At 37.8% G+C, this 22999-nt stretch overlaps 1 protein-coding gene across 3 annotated transcripts in view; it reads right to left on the bottom strand.

Annotated features, from left to right (window-relative positions):
• Window positions 1-22999, bottom strand: part of RASAL2 (RAS protein activator like 2) — a 387777-nt gene that overhangs the window by 183294 nt on the left and 181484 nt on the right. For 2 of the 3 annotated variants that reach the window (XM_036849962.1, XM_036849970.1), the window contains exons 2-3: window positions 19355-19482; window positions 1203-1329 (exon numbers count right to left, since the gene is read on the bottom strand). In XM_036849962.1, the coding sequence (XP_036705857.1) occupies window positions 1203-1329; window positions 19355-19482 (255 nt within the window). Of the gene's footprint in view, window positions 1-1202; window positions 1330-19354; window positions 19483-22999 lie in introns of those variants that run through there. The other variant, XM_036849980.1, reaches the window with a different exon arrangement.

Below are 22999 nucleotides of genomic sequence, written 5' to 3'. Positions count from 1 at the left end.
ATTAATTCCTTTAGTATATAACAACTCAAGTGGGGTTTTTTGATGTCTCCCTTCTGTCACCCACTCCAACCACAGTCCTGAATATAATTTACATGGGTCATATAAAATTAGCTCAGCTAAACTAGCCTAATCTGACATTACATTATACAAGACAACACCAGGAGCTGTGTGAACAGGGCACAGACCATTCAATACTAAGTTTCCAACCAAAACTGGCTCCCCAGTGAATCTCAGTGCCTCAATAAGATCACCTAATGTTCTTTCAAAATTTAAAGCCGGGCTTCCCTGGTGGCGCAGTGGTTGGGAGTCTGCCTGCCAGTGCAGGGGGCGCGGGTTCGTGCCCTGGTTTGGGAGGATCCCACATGCCGCGGAGCAACTAGGCCCATGAGCCACAACTGCTGAGCCTGCGCGTCTGGAGCCTGTGCTCCGCAACGGGAGAGGCTGCGGTGGTGAGAGGCCCGCGCACCGCGATGAAGAGTGGCCCCCACTTGCCACAGCTGGGGAGAGCCCTCGCACAGAAGCGAAGACCCAACACAGCCATAAATGAATAAATAAATAAATAAAAAATTTAAAAATAATAATAATAATAATTAAAAAAAAAAATTTAAAGCCAAGCAGTAAAATCAGAAACAACACATCATCCGGCTTGCCTAGGAGTTTACAGAAACCAACTAGCGCTCAGATAAATCTTCTCTCTGTAAAATAACTTTGCTGCCACTTGGTTATAAAGAATAAAACTTTCTAATGATCTCTAATTCTTGGTTAACATACTATATTTTAAAGTACTTACTTAACAGTAAATGAAGGATGTTTTGTTTTATTGTAACACTCAATAACAAGTCCATAAATTACCGGATAAAAACTAGGAATTTCTTGGGCTTCCCTGGTGGCGCAGTGGTTGAGAATCTGCCTGCTAATGCAGGGAACACGGGTTCGAGCCCTGGTCTGGGAAGATCCCACATGCCACGGAGCAACTAGGCCCGTGAGCCACAACTACTGAGCCTGCGCGTCTGGAGCCTGTGCTCTGCAACAAGAGAGGCTGCGATAGTGAGACCCGCGCACCGCGATGAAGAGTGGCCCCCGCTCGCCACAACTAGAGAAAGCTCTCGCGCAGAAACGAAGACCCAACACAGCCAAAAATAAATAAAAAAAAAAACAAAAAAAAAAACACTAGGAATTTCTTGCCTTTTACATTAGCTTACCCAGTTTAGCGGCGCCCTCTGGTGGGTACTCAGGAAACTGACCCTCGGAAGGGACACTGACAGTTCTCCTCAGGCATCGCCCTTTGGTGGAATCTGTCTGCTGCTCCTGTCCTCCCTCCACAGGTATCTAGTAAACCAAAAAAGAGATGAAACTTAATAGTGCCATAACTACCTTCTGATTGAATAACGTTTTTAATTGATGAAGGCAGGAGTGTGTAATCATCAGAGCAAAACAGAAGAAATGTAGAAATAATGTATGCACAAAGGCTAAAGTCATTACTCTTTTTCAGGAATCTTTTCTTTAAAAAGAAAACTGAAAGATCAGGAAAGGTGGGTATGCAAATTAACTTACATGAAGTATGTACAAATCACATCCAGGTGTGTACCTGCTTAGGGAGCTCAGAAAACAAAACACCCACACAAATTAGATTCTTTTACATCAGAAACTGGTTCACAAGTCCCATTCCTGCCCAATCGTCAATAAGGTAAATGGAAATAAAAGTTGACCAGAAAGATTTCACTCCAAAATTCTCTTAAAAGAAGGTTTTGTTAGATAAAAGTAGTAAAATCAACTAAATTTTCTCCAATTTTAAAAGTAAGCACTTAGAGACAGTTAATGAAATACTATACTACCTATACACGTTTTTAGTGTATAGATACTAATTGATACATAAAATGGCATATTTTATTCCACAAGTGAGATTAGTTTTTGAAATCCTAAAAAATACTTTTTCTGGGATAACTTTTTTTTCTGTTTGTACATGTGGAATAAGAACTATGTATGGTACAAAAGATCTCTAATTTCGTTAACTATTTTACAATTTACGCACTGGTTATCACTGTAGGATAATGGGATGGCTCTAAGTTGCTTTTTTTTTTTTTTTTTTTTTTTTCAATTTCGGTAATTCTAAAAGACCAAGTCATCTTACTTTGGGGGTAGAGGGCAAAGACTTTTCACAATGAGATTTTATTAATAACCTCTATCAGACTTAAGAATAGTATTTGTAACATCTTAAATAGTTTGGTAAAATATGTCAGGAATTATGTCACCAAGGCAGTTGCCCAGGAATCATACCTCCTCCCCTCCCTCAAATGGAAACTAACTGCCCTTATCTGAGTTTCACGCTCAATTACAAAAGGAGGAAGCTGCAAACAGAAAAACAAGAACTGGTTAGAGCCAACTAGGCCCAAGATGGCAGAAAACCTGATCTCCAGTGGACCTTGAGCCTCACGGTACGTTCACTGTAATACATTAGCATGCTAAATGACACAACCATGAGCACCACGACAGCTGACAATTGCCATGACAACTGGAAAAGTCCATACAAGGACTGAAAAGGGGTGTTGCCTCAGTTCTGGGTCCAAACCACAGCCTTGTTCTCAGATATCTTATGAATACTTCTCTTTACTCAATTCTTTCCCTTTTACCTGGACCTTTCTATATCTATGGTGTCTCAGCCCGAATCAGGTTGAGAAGTTGATTTGCGAACTAAATTCCCACACTCCTCCATTCTTTGGCCAGTTTCATTATTGGCTGTGTGAATCTTAGTGGAAAAAGAACCTCTCCGGCTGAGACCCCTCGGCCTAGGCTAGGACCCTGGTGCGGGTCCAGGCAACCAATTCAGTAACAATTAATCATAGTCTCTAATTCTTATGGCTCCAATACAGACATTTTTAACAAATTTCAATAACAATGGCTCCAATACAGACATTTTTAACAAATTTCAATAATAATGACTAGCATTAAATTCTTTTTTTTTTTTAATTTTAGATGCCTGCTTTTAAATTTTATTTATTTACTTATTTATGGCTGTGTTGGGTCTTCGTTTCTGTGCGAGGGCTTTCTCTAGTTGCGGCGAGCGGGGGCCACTCTTCATCGCGGTGCGCGGGCCTCTCACTATCGCGGCCTCTCTTGTTGCGGAGCACAGGCTCCAGACGCGCAGGCTCAGTAATTGTGGCTCACGGGCCCAGTTGCTCCGCGGCATGTGGGATGTTACAAGACCAGGGCTCGAACCCGTGTCCCCTGCATTGGCAGGCAGATTCTCAACCACTGCGCCACCAGGGAAGCCCGCATTAAATTCTTAGTATGTGCAAGGCTAAGGAATTTACATGTGTGACATTATGAGGAAGCCATTATTATTATCCCCTTTTCACAGAGGAGGAATAATTTATCTCTCCAGATGATTACTATGGGCATATCAATTGATCCAGCAAAACTGGAATAGATACGGGCTTAAACGTACATGCTTTCTGCTTTGCCTCAGTAATCCAACTCCTAAGACTGGGGTCAAGGGGATGATACCAAGGGAAGCTTTCTCTGTGCTACTGACAATTTGAAGAGCAAAATTCTAATGTCTTCATAAGGACTGAAAATTCTCATCCTCTTTCCTCATTTCCTCATGACCATAACTACGGTTACTGCTTGCACACTGAGAAACCAAATGGTGGAATTAAGAAAGGTAAAATTCTAAAAAATAAGGGAATATCAAATAATAGCATCAGTAAAGCTAATAAGTCTTCTAAAAGCTCTCTGTAATATAAAACTTTAAGAACAGTAATCTAAGTCATCCACCCCTTTCAGGATGGAAATGATCTCTACTTAAATAATTAAAAGAGTAGCACCAAGAGGTTAAATAACTCCCTCCTAGTAAGAAAGGTAAAAATGTATCCTCTACCTGCCTTAGGAAAGCATGGAGGTAAATTTGGAAAAAAAAAAAAGTAGTCTGGATCTTTGAACAAACAGATGAACATAAATAAACATAACTATTTTTGTAATAGTTCCCCCCAAACTCCTATTACCTGAAATAATGAAGGCCTAAGCCATAGAGAAAAGAGGAGCTATTTTTGACATTTTAGGAGGGAATGACCTACAATCTTATCTGTGGAAATTTATAAAGGCCATATCCAGGAAAAAGAAAGAAATGGTTTCTATTATCATATACTTTGTCTCTATCATATCTAAGAAGAGAATAAATAAAATATATCAAACTTCTTATTTGGGCCTAAACTTCACTCACAATTATATTCTCAAAGTTTCAATGTAGACTCTTCTTTCCCACTGTTGAAACTTAAAATATGAAGAACGGTTTTATTCACAGTATCACTCTTAAAGTTGAGGGCATTTTATCTCTGACTCAGAATATAAGGGAGAATAGTATTTACTTTTATTCTAAACGTGTGTTTCTTAAGAATCATTTGCTTTTACAACACCACTGACTGTTTCTTACATAAATAATTCTTTTAAAGATATTGACCTGCTTCTTAAAAGTTAGTATAATATTTCAAGTATCTTCAAATGAACTAAGCTGGAGTTTACAAATCTTAGTATACAGCCAAAGAAAATCAGTTTTAGAAAAGACAATTTTAGAAAAACGATTCTGTCCATTCTGATTGTCCTAATTTAGTTTACTAGTTCACATTTACTTGTTTACACTGAATTAGTCTAAAAATTGTATATCTTTCAGGTTCGGTAACATGAGAGAAATTTTTCTTTTTCTTTTTTTTTTTTAAACCTTTTTGCCTTGTATGATGCTTCTTCTGAGCCTTCTTTTTCTTCAGGGAGAATGGTGACCATCACTGTCTTTGGCTGCCTATTGTCCAATGCCTGAAAATAGCTGCTATATATTTTTTTTTCAATTTTTGAATTTTATTTTATTTTTTTATACAGCAGTTTCTTATTAGTTATCTATTTTATACATATTAGTGTATATATGTCAATCCCAATCTCCGAATTCATCACACCACGACCAACCCCATGCCACTTTCCCCTCTTGGTGTCCATACGTTTGTTCTCTACATCTGTGTCTCTACTTCTGCCCTGCAAACCGGTTCATCCATGTGACTTTTATAGCTTCCACATATATGCATTAATATACGATATTTGTTTTTCTCTTTCTGACTTACTTCACTCTGTATAACAGTCTCTAGATCCATCCACGTCTCTACAAATGACCCAACATCGTTCCTTTTTAAGGCTGAGTAATATTCCAGTGTATATATGTACCACAGCTTTATCCATTCGTCTGTCGATGGTCATTTAGGTTGCTTCCATGACCTGGCTATTGTAAATAGTGCTGCAATGAACATTGGGGTGCATGTGTCTTTTTGAATTATGCTTTTCTCTGGATATATGCCCAGTAGTGGGATTGCTGGGTCATATGCTAATCCTATTTTTAGCTTTTTAAGGAACCTCCGTACTGTTCTCCATAGTGGTTGTATCAATTTACATTCCCACCAAGAGTGCAAGAGGGTTCTCTTTTCTCCACACCCTCTCCAGCGTTTGTTGATTGTAGATTTTCTGATGATGCCCATTCTAACTGGTGTGAGGTGATACCTCATTGTAGTTTTGATTTGCATTTCTCTAACGATTAGTGATGTTGAGCAGCTTTTCATGTGCTTCTTGGCCATCTGTATGTCTTCTTTGGGGAAATGTCTATTTAGGTCTTCTGCCCATTTTTGGATTGGGTTGTTTGTTTTTTTAATATTGAGCTGCATGACCTGTTTATATATTTTGGAGATTCATCCTTTGTCCGTTGATTTGTTTGCAAATATTTTCTCCCATTCTGAGGGTTGTCTTTTCGTCTTGTTTGTAGTTTCCTTTGCTTTGCAAAAGCTTTGAAGTTTCATTAGGTCCCATTTGTTTATTTTTGTTTTTATTTCCATTACTCTAGGAGGTGGATCAAAAAAGATCTTGCTGTGATTTATGTCAAAGAGTGTTCTTCCTATGTTTTCCTCTAAGAGTTCTATAGTGTCCAGTCTTACATTAGGTCTCTAACACATTCTGAGTTTATTTTTGTGTATGGTGTTAAGGAGTGTTCTAATTTCATTCTTTTACATGTAGCTGTCCAGTTTTCCAGCACCACTTATTGAAGAGGCTGTCTTTTCTCCATTGTATATCCTTGCCTCCTTTGTCATACATTAGTTGACCATAGGTGCATGGGGTTATCTCTGGGCTTTCTATCCTGTTCCATTGATCTGTATTTCTGTTTTTGTGCCAGTACCATATTGTCTTGATTACTGTAGCTTTGTAATATAGTCTGAAGTCAGGGAGTCTGATTCCTCCAGCTCCGTTTTTTTCCCTCAAGACTGCTTTGGCTATTCAGGGTCTTCTCTGTCTCCATACAAATTTTAAGATTTTTTGTTCTAGTTCTGTAAAAAACGCCATTGGTAATTTGATTGCATTGAATCTGTAGATTGCTTTGGGTAGTATAGTCATTTTCACAATACTGATTCTTCCAATCCAAGAACATGGTATATCTCTCCATCTATTTGTATCATCTTTAATTTCTTTCATCAGTGTCTTATAGTTTTCTGCATACAGGTCTTTTGTCTCCCTACGTAGGTTTATTCCAGGGATTTTATTCTTTTTGTTGCAGTGGTAAACGGGAGTCTTTCCTTAATTTCTCTTTCAGATTTTTCATCATTAGTGTATAGGAATGCAAGAGATTTCTGTGCATTAATTTTGTATCCTGCAACTTTACCAAATTCATTGAGTAGCTCTAGTTTTCTGGTGGCATCTTTAGGATTCTCTATGTATAGTATCATGTCATCTTCAAACAGTGACAGTGTTACTTCTTCTTTTCCAATTTGTATTGCTTTTATTTCTTTTTCTTCTCTGATTGCTGTGGCTAGGACTTCCAAAACTATGTTGAATAACAGTGGCAAAAGTGGACATCCTTGTCTTGTTCCTGATCTTAGAGCAAATGCTTTCAGTTTCTCACCATTGAGAATGATGTTTGCTGTGGGTTTGTTGTATAGGAGCTTTGTTATGTTGAGGTAGGTTCCCTCTATGCCCACTTTCTGGAGAGTTTTTATCACAAATGGGTGTTGAATTCTGTCAAAAGCTTCTTCTGCATCTATTGAGATGATCATATGGTTTTTATTCTTCAATTTGTTAATGTGGTGTATCACATTGATTGATTTGCGTATATTGAAGAATCCTTGCATTCCTGGGGTAAATCTCACTTGATCATGGTGTATGATCCTTTTAATGTGTTGTTGGATTCTGTTTGCTAGTATTTGTTGAGGATTTTTGCATCTATATTCATCAGTGATATTGGTCTATAATTTTTTTTTCTCTGTAGTATCTTTGTCTGGTTTTGGTATCAGGGGGATGGTGGCCTCATAGAATGAGTTTGGGAGTGTTCCTCCCTCTGCTTTATTTTGGAAGAATTTGGGAAGGATAGGTGTTAGCTCTTGTCTAAAAGTTTGATGGAATTCACCTGTGAAGCCATCTGGTTCTGGGCTTTTGTTTGTTGGAAGATTTTTAATCCCAGTTTCAATTGCATTACTTGTGATTGGTCTGTTCATATTTTCTATTTCTTCCTGGTTCAGTCTTGGAAGGTTATACCTTTCTAAGAATTTGTCCATTTCTTCCAGGTTGTCCATTTTATTGCATAGAGTTGCTTGTAGTAGTCTCTTAGGATGCTTTGTATTTCTGCGGTGTCTGTTGTAACATCTCCTTTTTCGTTTCTAATTTTACTAATTTGAGTCCCCTCCCTCTTTTTCTTGATGAGACTGGCTAATGGTTCATCAATTTTGTTTATCTTCTCAAAGAACCAGTGTTTAGTTTTATTGATCTTTGCTATTGTCTTCTTTGTTTCTATTTCATTTATTTCTGCTCTTATCTTTATGATTTCTTTCCTTCTACTAACTTTGGGTTTTGTTTGTTCTTCTTTCTCTAGTTCCTTTAGGTGTAAGGTTAGATTGTTTATTTGAGATTTTTCTTGTTTCTTGAGGTAGGCTTGTATTGCTATAAACTTCCCTCTTAGAACTGCTTTTGCTGCATCCCATAGGTTTTGGATCGTGGTGTTTTCGTTGTAATTTGTCTCTAGGTATTTTCTGATTTCCTCTTTTATTTCTTCAGTGATATCTTGGTTATTTAGTAACGTATTGTTTAGTCTCCATGTGTTTGTGTTTTTTTTCTTGTAACTGATTTCTAATCTCATAGCGTTGTGGTCAGAAAAGATGCTTTATATGATTTAAATATTCTTAAATTTACTCAGGCTTGATTTGTGACCCAAGATGTGATCTATCCTGGAGAATGTTCCATGTGCACTTGAGAAGAAAGTGTAATCTGCTGTTTTTGTTTCCTTATTAATTTTCTGTTTGGATGATCTGTCCATTGGTGTAAGTGAGGTGTTAAAGTTCCCCACTATTATTGTGTTACTGTTGATTTCCTCTTTTATAGCTGTTTGCATTTGCCTTATGTATTGAGGTGTACTCCGAGGTCCTGGATCATCTTCACTATATATATATTTATAATTGTTATATTATAATATATAAATATATATATTATATATATTTATATTGTTATATTATATATTTATAATTGTTATATCTTCTTCTTGGATTGATCCCTTGATCATTATGTAGTGTCCTTCCTTGTCTCTTGTAACATTCTTTATTTTAAAGTCTATTTTATCTGATATGAGTATTGCTACTCCAGCTTTCTTTTGATTTCCATTTGCATGGAATATCTTTTTCCATCCCCTCACTTTCAGTCTGTATGTGTCCCTAGGTCTGAAGTGGGTCTCTTGTAGACAGCATATATATGGGTCTTGTTTTTGTATCCATTCAGCGAGCCTGTGTGTTTTGGTTGGGGCATTTAATCCATTTAGTTTTAAGGTAGTTATCAATATGTATGTTCCTATTACCATTTTCTTAATTGTTCTGGGTTTGTTTTTGTAGGTCTTTTTCTTCTCTTGTGTTTCCCACTTAGAGAAGTTCCCTTAGCATTTGTTGTAGAGCTGGTTTGGTGGTGCTGAATTCTCTTAGCTTTTGCTTGTCTGTAAAGCTTTTGATTTCTCCATCGAATCTGAATGAGATCCTTGCCGGGTAGAGTAATCTTGGTTGTAGGTTCTTCCCTTTCATCACTTTAAATATATCATGCCACTCCCTTCTTGCTTGTAGAGTTTCTGCTGAGAAATCAGCTGTTAGCCTTATGGGAGTTCCCTTGTATGTTATTTGTCATTTTTCCCTTGTTGCTTTTAATAATTTTTCTTTGTCTTTAATTTTTGTCAATTTGATTACTATGTGTCTCGGCATGTTTCCCCTTGGGTTTATCCTGTATGGGCCTCTCTGCGCTTCCTGGACTTGGGTGGCTATTTCCTTTCCCATGTTAGGGAAGTTTTTGACTATAATCTCTTCAAATATTTTCTCGGGTCCTTTCTCTCTCTCTCTTCTCCTTCTGGGACCCCTATAATGCGAATGTTGTTGTGTTTAATGTTGTCCCAGAGGTCTCTTAGGCTGTCTTCATTTCCTTCCATTCTTTTTTCTTTATTCTGTTCCGTGGCAGTGAATTCCACTTCCACCATTCTGTCTTCCAGGTCACTTATCCGTTCTTCTGCCTCAGTTATTCTGCTATTGATTCCTTCTAGTGTATTTTTCATTTCAGTCATTGCATTGTTCATCTCTGTGTGTTTGTTCTTTAATTCTTCTGGGTGTTTGTTCTTTAATTCTTCTAGGTCTTTGTTAAACATTTCTTGCATCTTCTCGATCTTTGCCTCCATTCTTATTCCGAGGTCCTGGATCATCTTCACTATCATTATTCTGAATTCTTTTTCTGGAAGGTTGCCTATCTCCACTTCATTTAGTTGTTATTCTGGGGTTTTATCTTGTTCCTTCATCTGGTACATAGCCCTCTGTCTTTTCATCTTGTCTATCTTTCTGTGAATGTGGTTTTTGTTCCACAGGCTGCAGGATTGCAGTTCTTCTTGCTTCTGCTGTCTGCCCTCTGTTGGATTAGGCTATATAAGAGGCTTGTGCAAGTTTCATGATGGGAGGGACTGGTGATGGGCAGAGCTCAGTAAAACTTTAATCTGCTTGTCTGCTGATGGGTAGAGCTGGGTTCCCTCCTTGTTGGTTGTTTGGCCTGAGGCGACCCAACACTGGAGCCTACCTGGCTTTTTGGTGGGGCTAATGGCGGACTCTGGGAGGGCTCACACCAAGGAGTACTACCCAGAACTGCTGCCAGTTTCCTTGTCCTCATGGTGAGACACAGCCACCCACCACCTCTGCAGGAGACCCTCCACCACTAGCAGGTAGGTCTGGTTCAGTCTCCTATGCGGTCACTTCTCCTTCCCCTGGTTCCCGATGCGCACACTACTTTGTGTGTGCCCTCCAAGAGTGGAGTCTCTGTTTCTCCCAGTCCTGTCGAAGTCCTGCAATCAAATCCCACTAGCCTTCAAAGTCTGATTCTCTAGGAATTCCTCCTCCCGTTGCCGGACCCCCAGGTTGGGAAGCCTGACGTGGGGCTCAGAACCTTCACTCCAGTGGGTGGACTTCTGTGGTACAAGTGTTCTCCAGTTTGTGAGTCACCCATCCAGCAGTTATGGGATTTGATTTTATTGTGATTGTGCCCCTGCTACCATCTCACTGTGGCTTCTCCTTTGTCTTTGGGTGTGGGGTATCTTTTTTGGTGAGTTCCAGTGTCTTCCTGTCGATGATTGTTCAGCAGTTAGTTGTGATTCCGGTGCTCTTGCAAGAGGGAGTGAGCGCACATCCTTCTACTCCACCATGTTGAACCAATCTCTGGCTGCTATATATATTTTTTTGGTCCAGTCTTATTTTGTTTGCAATGGGAGGGCTAGTCTTGTACCAGTTACTCCATCACAGCTGGTGTCAAAAGCCTCTTATTCTCTCTTATCCAAACTACTAATACAGTCTCTTCATTGGTGATATTCTGCCCCTTAAATCTATCCTTCACATAGTTACCAGAATATTTCTAAAACGCAATTATAATCATTTAAGGTACACCTCCGTGAGATTCCTCCAATAACAGATCTTTCTCTGGCACTATACTTATACATGGAATCATAATTATTCATTTGTGCACCTAATTCCACATAAGTTAACAGCTTAACTTATCAGTCATTCTGAGACTTAAAGGCCTTCAGTTGCTTTCCTTTGCAGTGTTTTTCAAAGAAGTGATGGTATGTTTGTGTTTGCATGTGACAAGGGACATATCTCTCTGCTTCAACCAGAGCATAATTCGGAGTTTATCTGTTGTACAGGGCTTCTGCATAAGCTTTTCTACAAAAGGCGTTGTTCTGCTAAAAGAGTGTTTTGAAACTAATGTCTTACAGAGCAAGTGCAAGTTCCCTGATATAGTATACCAGGTTTTCCACAATCTGGCCACTGTATAAGTAACCAGCTTTAGACTTTACATACTAGGAACACCAAATTGCTTGCATTTCCCTAACATATTCCTTATGTTGTAGTTCAATGCCTTTGCTTAGTTTGTCCTCTCAGCCTGAAATATTTTCTCTCACTTTCTTTTCTATTCTATACCTGCAAGGTAAACTCCTAACCATCCTAAGGCTTAGGACAGGCATTGCTTCTTCCAGGAACCTTCCTTTCTATCAGTTCCCTAAGGGAGGTTAAGGTACACCTCCCTGAGGTTCCTCCAATAACAGATCTTTCTCTGGCACTATACTTATACATGGAATCATAATTATTCATTTGTGCAACTAATTCCACATAAGTTAACAGCTTAACTTACCAGTCAATCTCCAAACCTTAAAACAGCTCCAACTCACAAATGAATAAATGAATATTTGATGGGTAGAGATGGGGGCCATTTTAGGCAAAGGAAATAACATAACATCAGCCAAGAAGTTGGTAGGCATACTATTTTTTTACTGTATTTGGAACCAGGAGTAGGCCAATTTAGCTACAGCCTCTTAAGGGGGAGAAGTGGGAGAACACCAAAATATATTATAACCACATGGGAGGGCTTTAATACCAGGTCATGAATAATTCAGGAAGCACTGGGAAACAATTCAAGTTTTTAGATCAGAGGGATAGTAGTCTCTTAATTGGTCTGTCTCCTTCCTACCTTTCCCTCTTCCAATACATCTTACAGATTAATATTCATAACACATAACTTTGATCCCCTTCCTTTCTTAAGCTTCCTTTGGTAATTGCCCATTGTCAATAGCATCTTAATGACACAGACTACAGTGCTTTAGAATAAATGGATTTCTTTCTTTTATCCTATCCAGTTTACTTGTGCTATTTATCAAATGCCATTTTAAAATTATTTTTCCAATTCCCACAACCAAATTTGGTACTGGGGAGAGGGGAAAGAATTGTGTCTTATTCTTTGTAACTCTTAAAAGTGAATTCACATACAGGGGCACATTATGTATCTGCTGAATAACTTGAAAGTAGTTCTGAACGAAATATGCCATGGGTAGTTTACCCCAGGATAAATAATACTTGATTTTAGCTGTTTGCACAAAGCCTAACTGCTATTTTCATCAATATATCTGAGTGTAAATACTGTTTTCCAAAATCATGAAAAATATTTTAAAATATTTTGAAATTGCATTATTACTACTTTGCTGCCTTTACACTAGCATCAAGCTTTTAAAATTCCAAATACAGAAAGTAGAGTCTGACTGAAGAAAAAAGGAGCCACATTTACGATTCTTAATGCCTTGTTATTGCCAAAAGAAAGGAGCTCACAAATTCAGCTTTCTTTTGTATTTTTATACTGGCTGCACCCTGGGGAGTTCATGATTATCTTCTCTACCATTTCCCTCAACTCCTTAATCTCTAGTTTATTTGGTCTTATCTCTTGCAAGCAAAATGGAATTCAAATGGCCTCCTACGTCCTCTTTGAACGGGTTGGTGCCAAGCCAGCTGGGGCCTATCCTGGCATCCGGGCAGGGAAGTAAATTCATAACACATAAGCAATGTCTATTTGGCACAATTTGCATGAAGCAATTTACTGAATCAGTGAATCATTTCTCAAGGTGATACTCCTGGCACCTCTTTCAGCATTCTGCCCAGATCTACTCTTCTGTTACATTCCCATTTTGGAAACTAGTGTACTTAACACTCTTCCCATGTACATTGCCCAAGCAAACTTTTTCCCATTTCTGACAGGAAACATGCAGAGTTAAGAGACAGCATTAAAAGATCCCACACAGTGAATACATGAGTGATACTAGACTAATATAATCCTCCCACATTCCAACAGTGCCTGGCTAAGGATTCAGTTTAAACCCTTACAGAACCCTCTTAATTGATCTTATTAATACAGCAATAAACACCCCTGTGATTAGTTGGTTAAGGTTTAAAACAGCTTTTTAAGATAATTTTAGCAGGAAATTCCTTAAAGTCCTTGTTTCAAGGAATTCTAAATTGTTCAACGCAAAACTCCAAAGATAAGAGTTATATTCTTCATGATAATGTGGGTGGAAGGTAAAAAGAGTGACAGCATATTCTGGTCCTTCCACAAAGAAGGAAAAAAAAAAAAAAGGATTTCTAAACTTTTCCTATCATGAAATTCACAGAATATTAAATAAAATTCAAGTAGCAGGTATAACAATGCCTTAACATTTTCTTATCCTAGAGATTTAATCCAGTTTCTCCAACTTATAGTGGTAGAACATACCTGTCTCAGGGCATTAAACTGCATAAACTTGTCATCCCTTACCTGGTCTATTGCAATAACATAACTCATCTATTTCCTTCCGATCCCTTTCACTCAATTTTCCACGTGATCAACAGAGTTACTTTTCTAAGAAGTAAATGTGATGATGTCATTGCCCTGTTAAATACCTTTCCATGGTCCAAATCATTTCTAGAATAAAGTCCAAATTCCTTAGCATGGCCTTCAAGGCACTTTATTATTCAGCTCTTGCCAGCTATCATTTTTCCTCTTGCAAATTATATTCCAAGAATTCTGAACATTTTGCAGTTTGCCAAAGAGATATAAGATGTTTCTTGACTTTGTATCTTCATATATACATGGAATATCTTTCCCTTCTTTTCCTCCAAGTGAGCTTCTATTTGTCCCTAAAGACATGGCTCAATCATAAATTTATCTGTAGATACTTTTTTGGCATTCTCTACTTTAAACGATAACCCACCCCAGGCAATATCTTAGTTAATCTTTCCCTTGTGGTAATGTAATAATCTTTTTTAAAAAATTGTATTGAGGTGAAATTCACGTAACATAAAATTAACCACTGTAAAGTGAATAATTCAGTGACATTTAGTACATTCATGATGTTGTGCAACCACCACCTCTGTATCTAGTTCTGAACAGTTTTAACTTTTAATTTACCTCAATGTGTTCCCGACAAACTGCATCTTTGCAACCACAATACTTTACACCTAACAGGTGCTCAATAAATAAGATGGAATTTCATATTCAACAATGGAAAAGCATCTTATGGATTATTTTTCCCCTCTTTTATTATCCAGTCTTAGAAAAAATATGTAATTACACCTCTTGTTGTGGGAAGACTTACCACATAAAAAAGAAAAGATAGAAGGTTCGTCTCCTCTCAAACTTAAATTTAAAAAATGGATATTCAGGAATCAAAGTTTATAATGTAGCTTTTTCAAAATTTATTCAACAAATATTTGTTAGAATTTACTTATGTGTCAGGAGCTGTTCTAAGCACGGAGGGATATAGCACTGAAAAAAACAGACAAAATCCCTGCCCTAAAAGCTTATATAAAAGAGACAATAAACATAATAAATAAATTATATAGCATTTTAGAAGGTGGTAAATGCTATAGGGGAAAAAAAATACAGCCAGGTAATTAGATCGGAAGTTCTGAATGGAGATACAGGGAGGGGTTGCAATTTTGAATAAGTTGGTCAGAGTAGGGCTTATTGAGCAGGTGATATGCAAGCAAAGAGTTGAAGAAGGTGAGAAAGTAAGTAATGCAAATATCTGAGGGAAAAGCCAAGGCTAAGGTCTTGAGGCAGGAACATGCCCAATGTGCTTAAAACAGTGACGAAGCCATATCCAAGTAGAGGTGTATAATGGACAGATGGATATATGAGTCTAGAGAAGAGAGATGTGTAGGACTGAGATAAAAAATTAAGATCATCAGCTTTAGAGGGTATTTGAAGTCATAAGATTGGATGAGATTCCTAAAGAAGTGAGGTCCACGGACTGAACTCTGTAGCACTCCCCTGTTGAGATTTGGAGAGTAGAAGAGAAATCTGCAAAGATGACTCAGAAGGAACTGCCAGAGAGACAGGAAGAAAACTAAGACAGCACAGTGTCATGGAAGCCAAGTGAAGAAAGTGGTTCTAGGAGAAGGAATGAGTGATCAACTGCATTAAATGCCACTTAAGTAAGACAAGAAGTAAGAACTGACCACTGAATTTAGCAATGTGGAGGTCACCAGTGAGCTTAACAAGAGCAATTTTCACAAGGTGGTATAGGTCAGAGTATGAATGAGGTAGGTTTAAGAGAGAATGAGAGAAGAATTAGAGACAGTGAGTTTAGAAGTTACCAGAATTTTTGCTGGTAAGGGAAGCAAAGAAAGGGGTGGTAACTGGCGGTAGAAGTGAGATTAATGCAGGCTCATTTTTTCTTTTAAGATGGGAGAAATAATAGCATGCTGATGGGAACGATCTAGTAGAGAACAGAGAGTTGAAGATGTAAAAGAGGTAAGGGAGAACTGCTATTGATACATCCTTGAATAGGCAAGAATGGGCACAAGGGGAGGGGCTGACAGTTGGATTGTAGGCAATCCAACCACAGTGAAAAGAGGGAAATCAGAGTATAAGGAAATAGTTGCTGGTGGATGGGTAGACATGGTAAAAGAGCTCTCTTTTGAGTGGCTGAATTTTCTCAGTGAAATAAGCAGCAAAGTAATCAGCTATAAGTGAGGGTAATAGACAAGGAATTAGAATAGAAGAGGAAGCATGAAAAATCATCTTAGAAATCATCCTGGATTGTGCTACTCCAAGTGTGGTGCAAGGTCCTGTGCTGTTCTGCAAACTGTTTGTTAATGGTCCACAATAAACAATTTAGCAACACAGAAATTGAGAATTGTGCCTGGTGTGATCAGTGGATTCATCTCATTGTACAGCACACTCTCCATGAACATGTACAATTTTTGTAATTCTATTCCTTCTTTTCCTATGTTATCATTATTATTGAACTGTAATTTCATTTTTGTTCAATCTAATAAAAAATTTGGACTTAGACTTTTGTCTTTTTAAAACTTCATTTTTCTTTACAATTCATATTATTGTATTTTATTGTTCATGATGAGGTAGGGAAAAACTTGGTCCTTTACCACGCATAGATTGAGAAGCACTAGTCCAGTAGAGTTGGAAAGTAATTGGACTAGGAAATGTTTTGTGATTGCCAAGCAGCATTAGAGGCTCACATGAGATTTGTAGCCATTAGTTTAAAGACTGTCAGCAGGGTGGAGTGATTTTCTCCAGACACATTATGCTGCATGGAAGCAGGGCAGGATAGATGAGGAGCAGGATTTAACTGACCTATCACATTGCCAAGCGAGTATGATGATGCAAAAAAAGGGCAAGGAAATAGTATGCAAAGATTAAAATGACTGACCATGGAATTCAAGCTGGGAGAAGAGGGAAGAGAGGATATCAGAGGTATGAGGGGCAGAAAAGGTGACAGGATCAATGGCCTATAGGTCCCAAAGGATTGAAAAACTGTTGGAAAAAGGGATGAGCTAGAAAGATAGGAGGTCAGACAGTAAGATGCACACAATTGAGAATATTGAGAAGTTGTAGCAATGAGGCAGGGTAGAGGAAAAGATTCTTGGAGGAGAGGAGTTCAAGGAACTTAGAGCCAGTGTGTTGAAAGAATCATCTCTGCAGATATTGGAATCCTCACAAGTTAAGGCTGGAGTAGTGCTGGAAATAATGATAATGAGCCAGGAGCTAAAATCAACAAGAAATGAGGAGAAATGACGGGGGCCGGAGGTGGGGCTGGAAGATGACTACAACATGGGACTCAGAGTCTGGGCTTTATAGGGAAAATGAGGGAGAATAGACAGGAAGCAGCCATGAAAGGAGAAGGATGCCTACTACAGGCAGCATGGTATGAAGGCTGTGGGAAAAAACCAGCCATCACTTGACAGGACTTCACAGATGACAGTGTCCTCAGGAAAGCTACTGGTTCTCACGAGACCAAGAAGTTAAGGAACTGCTTCAGAAAAGGGGTGGAAGAAACAACTGATTTGGCTGATGATGGACTGTGAGTTGCAGAGGGCATAGACAAAGGGTTTCAAGAGGTGGGAAAGGATGAGTGGAAGGCAGGGACAGAAAAGAGGATTTACAGAGCGATATGCAGAAGAGAAAATGAGGGGTTCCCCAGATGTCTAGGGCTACTCTTGATGGCTGGCATAAAAAGCGATGAAGTACATAAGAAATTGTTTTAGAAATCATTCATCATGGACAGTTATTTTATGGGACTAAAGGGAGCCCAAGCCTGGATTACTCAATTGATCAGTAATATTTAATTCATGTATTATATCTTGGTTCTAGATAAGGAATGCTCTTGACCTTATGCTATCTATCTTTAGGCTATATCATTTCTTACATTACTAATTGAATAAAATGTAGGTAAGGGCAAAAAGATGGCAGATGATATGTTCATATCACTCCTTATTAATAGCTCTGATAAAAGACTGCTGACAGAGTTGATTGGTTTAAATGCACGTGTTAAATTATCTGTCTATTCAAATTGGATAATTAGAAATATTCTACACTAATATTCACTCTACCAATTTTTATTATGTATCTACTTAATAGAAACAAAGCAACATGTACTATACTGTTCCAGAAAGGGCTGACCTTTATTGAATTATTTTAATAAAATTAAGTTTAATTATATTACAATACTGGAAAATGGTCATGGGTAGGGAGATGGTAACAAAAGTAAGGGACATTTTTCAATGGTTGGAGAAAAAGAATAACCAAGTTCATAGAGGGCACATTAGCCAGGCCCTTGCAAGGAAGAACTGCCTATGAAAATAAAAGAAGAAACTGAAATTGCGTTATTGCTATGATCTTGCCTTTACGATGTTAAAGAATGCTGAGTAAGAGAAGAGATGCAAAAGAAAAGGGACAGAGGGGGAGGAGAGAGAGAAGAGAAAAGGGAGGTAGAGATCCACAGACTAGAATTAAGAAATGTGTTTTTTGTGCACTGCTTCCTCTGAACTAACTTTTCCAGAGGGATGGCTTATGAAATTGATATTCTACCTACAGCTTTCTAGTTATTTATATATATTTTTGGCAATTAATCTTTCTCCATCATTGAATGAGATCTCTTCTTCTCCTTCCCTCCCATTATCCCTCTTCTTGTCAAGATCATACTAATTTTTTTATGTTCTGGAGCTCGGGAGTAGGATGGTTTTTTGGCCTTACCAAGTCAACTATCCAATAAATCACCAATAAGCAAATGAATTATTTGGATGTGGAAGGATTTGTACACTGTAATAGTTTGAGGAGTAAAGCAGTAATAGTATATGATAAGTTCAAGGGTTTTTTCACTTACAAGAACAGAAAGTTTACCTAGAACTAGATGTCTGTGCTAATTACATTCTGTCTGCCTCTCCAGATCTACTCTCTGCCCTTCTCTCCCTTGCTGTACTTCAGGAAACAAATCTCTACAGAACACATCAAAAGCAATCTTTTCCTTTGGCTTCAAGTTAGGTTTGGCCAGTAGGTAACACTGGCAAGAAATCAGAAAGCAGGAAAGAGAGCTGGTGTGTCTGTTCTCCCTTGCTTCCTCCCTGCTGGTCATTTTTGTTTTGGTAGAGGCTGTGTTCTTTTGTGTATAGCCATAGCAACTGCTATGCAGCCCTTTCATGCAACTACAGTTCTCTGGGTTCCAGAAACATTGCTCCCTTCCCTTGCCCTGAAGGTCTAGGGTGATAACTGCTTTCTGCTGTTGCCAGTTCATGGGTACTTTATCCCCATCTGATGGGTCCCCTATGCTGCCCATGCCTCTGTATAGTCCCTTCGTTAAACCTCTTTCAATTAATCTGCTGACTGTGCTATTTGTTACTTGCGAGGAGCTAGACTGATATAATTTCCAATAGCCTCTCTGGACCACTTTCAGGGCCAGGTCTACACAATCCAACCCATTCGCATTGCAAATTACTCAACTCAATATCTCTTTCACTATTCCTTAGTGAAAATCCAGCCCTGTCTTGTTGACATCACGCCTTTGTGGCAATCACGTATCATCATGATGACATCAGCAGCCCCTTAGACCCACTTAGAGTGTATCCTTCATAAAGTCTCCATTTTCATAAATGCAACTCATCAAGATGCAAATAAAAACTAGATTATTTCAGGAATTTGGTCAGAAAAGGGAAGTAGCTTTTCTCAGTAATATCCACCTCACCTCCTTTTCCTTGTTGAGCAACACCAGCTGGCTGTCTGTGAGGATGCAGTACTTCCGCTCCCATGTTGTTGTGTCAGTGTAGGGTGACTGGCCACAAGACAGACGATGGGTAGGTGGCCCTTTCACATCTGTGTGACAAACACAAAAAACAAAAGTGACAAATCATTGCCATGTTTGGTAAACTCGTAGTTCAAATGTAAGATTCTTCAAAATCAAAGTAAGGAGGTCTAAACATAAATCTAAATGGTAAACTGAAAACTTAAATTCCTCTGAAGAAAATAAAAAGTTATATACAGAGGGAAAATTTTGCCCCATAGTCTGAAGAAAAGAGGGCTGAGACACTAGGAAGAATTGTTAGTACAAACTTGACACAGTAATCACCACTGTACATGCACTAAAATAATGGGAGGTCACTTCAGAGCAAAACTAGTATCATTCAAAAGAAAGAGGTGGGCGTGACTCAGAGACAAGAACAAAAGATAGACAGTCTTTAGGAAGAAGATGATATTGCATGTACACTCAAGAGTGCTGCTGATCCAGTACTGAAGGAGTGAGTTATTGGCAGCCTATGTCTTCAAAATAACTTTATTTCTAGTCAGTTGTAAGATTTAGAAATGGTTAAACTACAGCATCATATTACCACTAGAGGCCAGTAAGATCTTAAAAACATAGAAGGCAATTTCCTCAAGGAAAGATCTAAACATATTACCATCATGTCTCTTAAAGGTGGAGGCACACAATATCAAAGTTAAATGTTTCAACTCTTCTAAACGTCTCATTTCCTGTTACTTTAATTTGTTTTCTTTTATTAAGGTATAATTGACGTGTAACATTATACTAGTTTCAAGTGTACAACGTAATGATTCAATATTTGTATATACTGCAAAATAATGACCCCAATAAGTCTAATTACCATCTGTCACCATAACAAGTTACAAAAAAAATTTTTTTTCTTCTGATGCAAACTTTCTAAGATTTATTCTCTTGATAGCTTTCAAATATGCACTACAATATTATAATCACCATGCTATAGTTGACATCCCCATGACTTATAAGTGGAAATTTGTACCTCTTGAAACCTTTCACCCTCTCATCCACTTCCCCCTTCACCCCCTTACTCTTGGAAATCACCATTCTGTTCTCTGAATCTGTGAGTTTTGTTTTGGTTTTTAGATTCCACATATAAGTGAGGTCATACAGTATTTGTTTTCCTCTGTCTGCCTTATTTCATTTAGCATAATACCCTCAAGGTCCATCCATGTTGTCATAAATGACAAGATTTCATCTCTTTCAATGGCTGAGTAGTATTCTATTTATCCACCAATGGACACTTAGGTTGTTTCCATATCTTGGCTATTGTATATATCTTTTCCAATTACTGTTTTCACGTTCTTTGGATAAACACCCAGAAATGAAATTGTTGGATTGAATGGTAGTTCCATTTTAATTTTTTGAGGAACCTCTATACTGTTTTCCATAGTGGCTGCACCAATTTACATTCCCACCAACAGTGCACGAGGGTTCCCTTTTCTCTACATCCTTGCCAACACTTGTTATTTCTTGTCTTTTTGATAATAGCCATTCTAACAGGTGTGAGTGATATCTCATTGTGGTTTTGATTTGCATTTCCCTGATGATTAGGGAAGCTCAACACCTTATTATATACTTGTTGTCCATCTATATATTTTCTTTGGAAAAATGTCTATTCAGATCCTCTGCCCATTTCTTAATCAGACTGTTTTGGGTGTTTGTTTGTTTTGCTGAGTTGTATGAGTTCTTCATATATTTTGGATATTAACTCCTTATCAGATATATGATTTGCAAATATTTTCTCCAATTCAGAAGGCTGCCATTTCATCTTGTTGATGGTTTCCTTTGCTGTACAGAAGCTTTTTAGTTTGATATAGTCCTACTTGTTTATTTTTGCTTTTTTTACCTTTGCTTTAGGGGTCAGATCCAAAAAAATCACTTAAAAACTCTTTAATATGAACTGTTTGTTCATTTGGGCTGTTGAAAAACTTGGAACATATTTTAACCATAAGTACACATTAGATCCATTGAGTAAGGCTTTTATGACAGTTCAGTATATATTAAAAGTTCTTTAGCCATGAAGGACTAATTCCTCTCAGGAATATACTGCAGGAAACATTTAAAATACATTACTTATTACTATTTAATTATTACACTAGAGGAGCACCTCAAACTGAAGAAATTAGAAAACAAACACCCATGAGTGCAGGAGAGTTGTAAATAATAAATCAGCACATTTTACCTATTAGGTGAGAATCTTCATTACTATTACTTTCTAAGGACTTTTAGTCTTTTTATCACAGGATGATAGGTATTCCTGGTATTGACTGACTTCAAGGAAATTCAAATGATTTCCTAGATGTTTTTATGCTATAATTATTCAAATATGCATACCTATAGCTGGAGATCTGTAGAAAGTAAAGAAGTTAGTACTTAGGGCATTAGGTATATGTCTCTCTTCTTGCATCCCCTTATGTACCCAATATTATCTTCAGTGCTCCTTCTGGCTTAACTTCTTTGCTCTCTAAAAGTCTATCTAAACTTGTTGCTCTGCACGCTTGGGGAACTTATCAACTACCCTCCAAAATAACTCAAAATTCAAGAACTAATAACATTACCAGGGCTTGGCTTGACATGTTACTAATTCTTAGAAGTTCACTGTTTTTTCCTTTTTCCCCTTGTTTTTCCGCTTCTATCTCCTCTGAACCTCGCACAACCAGTACATGCTGCGTGGATAGCTTCTCCATTCCACGTCAACTCTCTCTTCCCTACCCTTAACTCTTTTATTTCAAGAATTTAAATTAATTTAAAGTTTTCTTTATACTTCAAATTTTCCTAAAATTATCACAAAAAGCTTTAAAGGAACTGACTCAATCATTTTTGACACAGATAAAAGATTCTTGCCTGAACTTAAAAGCCATGTCAAAGCTGATTTTCTTCACATGATTTGGATAAACAAATGGGTTAGATTTTTACCACAATGTAGGCCTATTTTTAGAGTCAAATACCAAGACCACTTCAACAGAGAGGGATGTACCTACTTTATGTAGAAATGTGGTGGTTTTGTGGCCTAGACAAGTTTTCATTCAAATGACTAACCTTCTTATGTAAATTGGCCGTGGGTGACCTAAACTGCCCCCTGCAATTTAATCTGAATAGTAATCTTATGATCCACACTGAGCAAGAAGACATTGACAGACTCTGTCCATAAAATTAGAATACAGTAAACTGTATTACAGCAGGAAACCCAGTTTTCCTGATAAAATATAAATCTGCATCAGCACTGAATTTAAGAAAACCTAAATTATCTTCCCTGTGTCATCCTGAGTTAATTCTCTTACAGTCTCCCTTAATGCTCTCCCCTTCTCCAACTGGAGCTTTGTTCCTAGTTTCTTCATGGTATTGTGAAACAAGACAATGTCTCATAAAGCATATTGGGGACCCCAAATTACTCCTCTCCAGGGCTAAAGGTAGAATGAAATAGGGAGCAATACTTCTATATTTTACATTTTTCTGTCAGTCTAAATTATGAGGTTGATTAGCCATGTTATAAATTTTATAGTTTCACATTTTTTTCTACTCTCTATTACCCACATTTTGATCATTTTATAAGAA

Source organism: Balaenoptera musculus, chromosome 1 (assembly GCF_009873245.2).
Source record: "Balaenoptera musculus isolate JJ_BM4_2016_0621 chromosome 1, mBalMus1.pri.v3, whole genome shotgun sequence".
NCBI lineage: Eukaryota > Metazoa > Chordata > Mammalia > Artiodactyla > Balaenopteridae > Balaenoptera > Balaenoptera musculus.
This window is presented reverse-complemented; position numbering and strand designations above follow the sequence as displayed.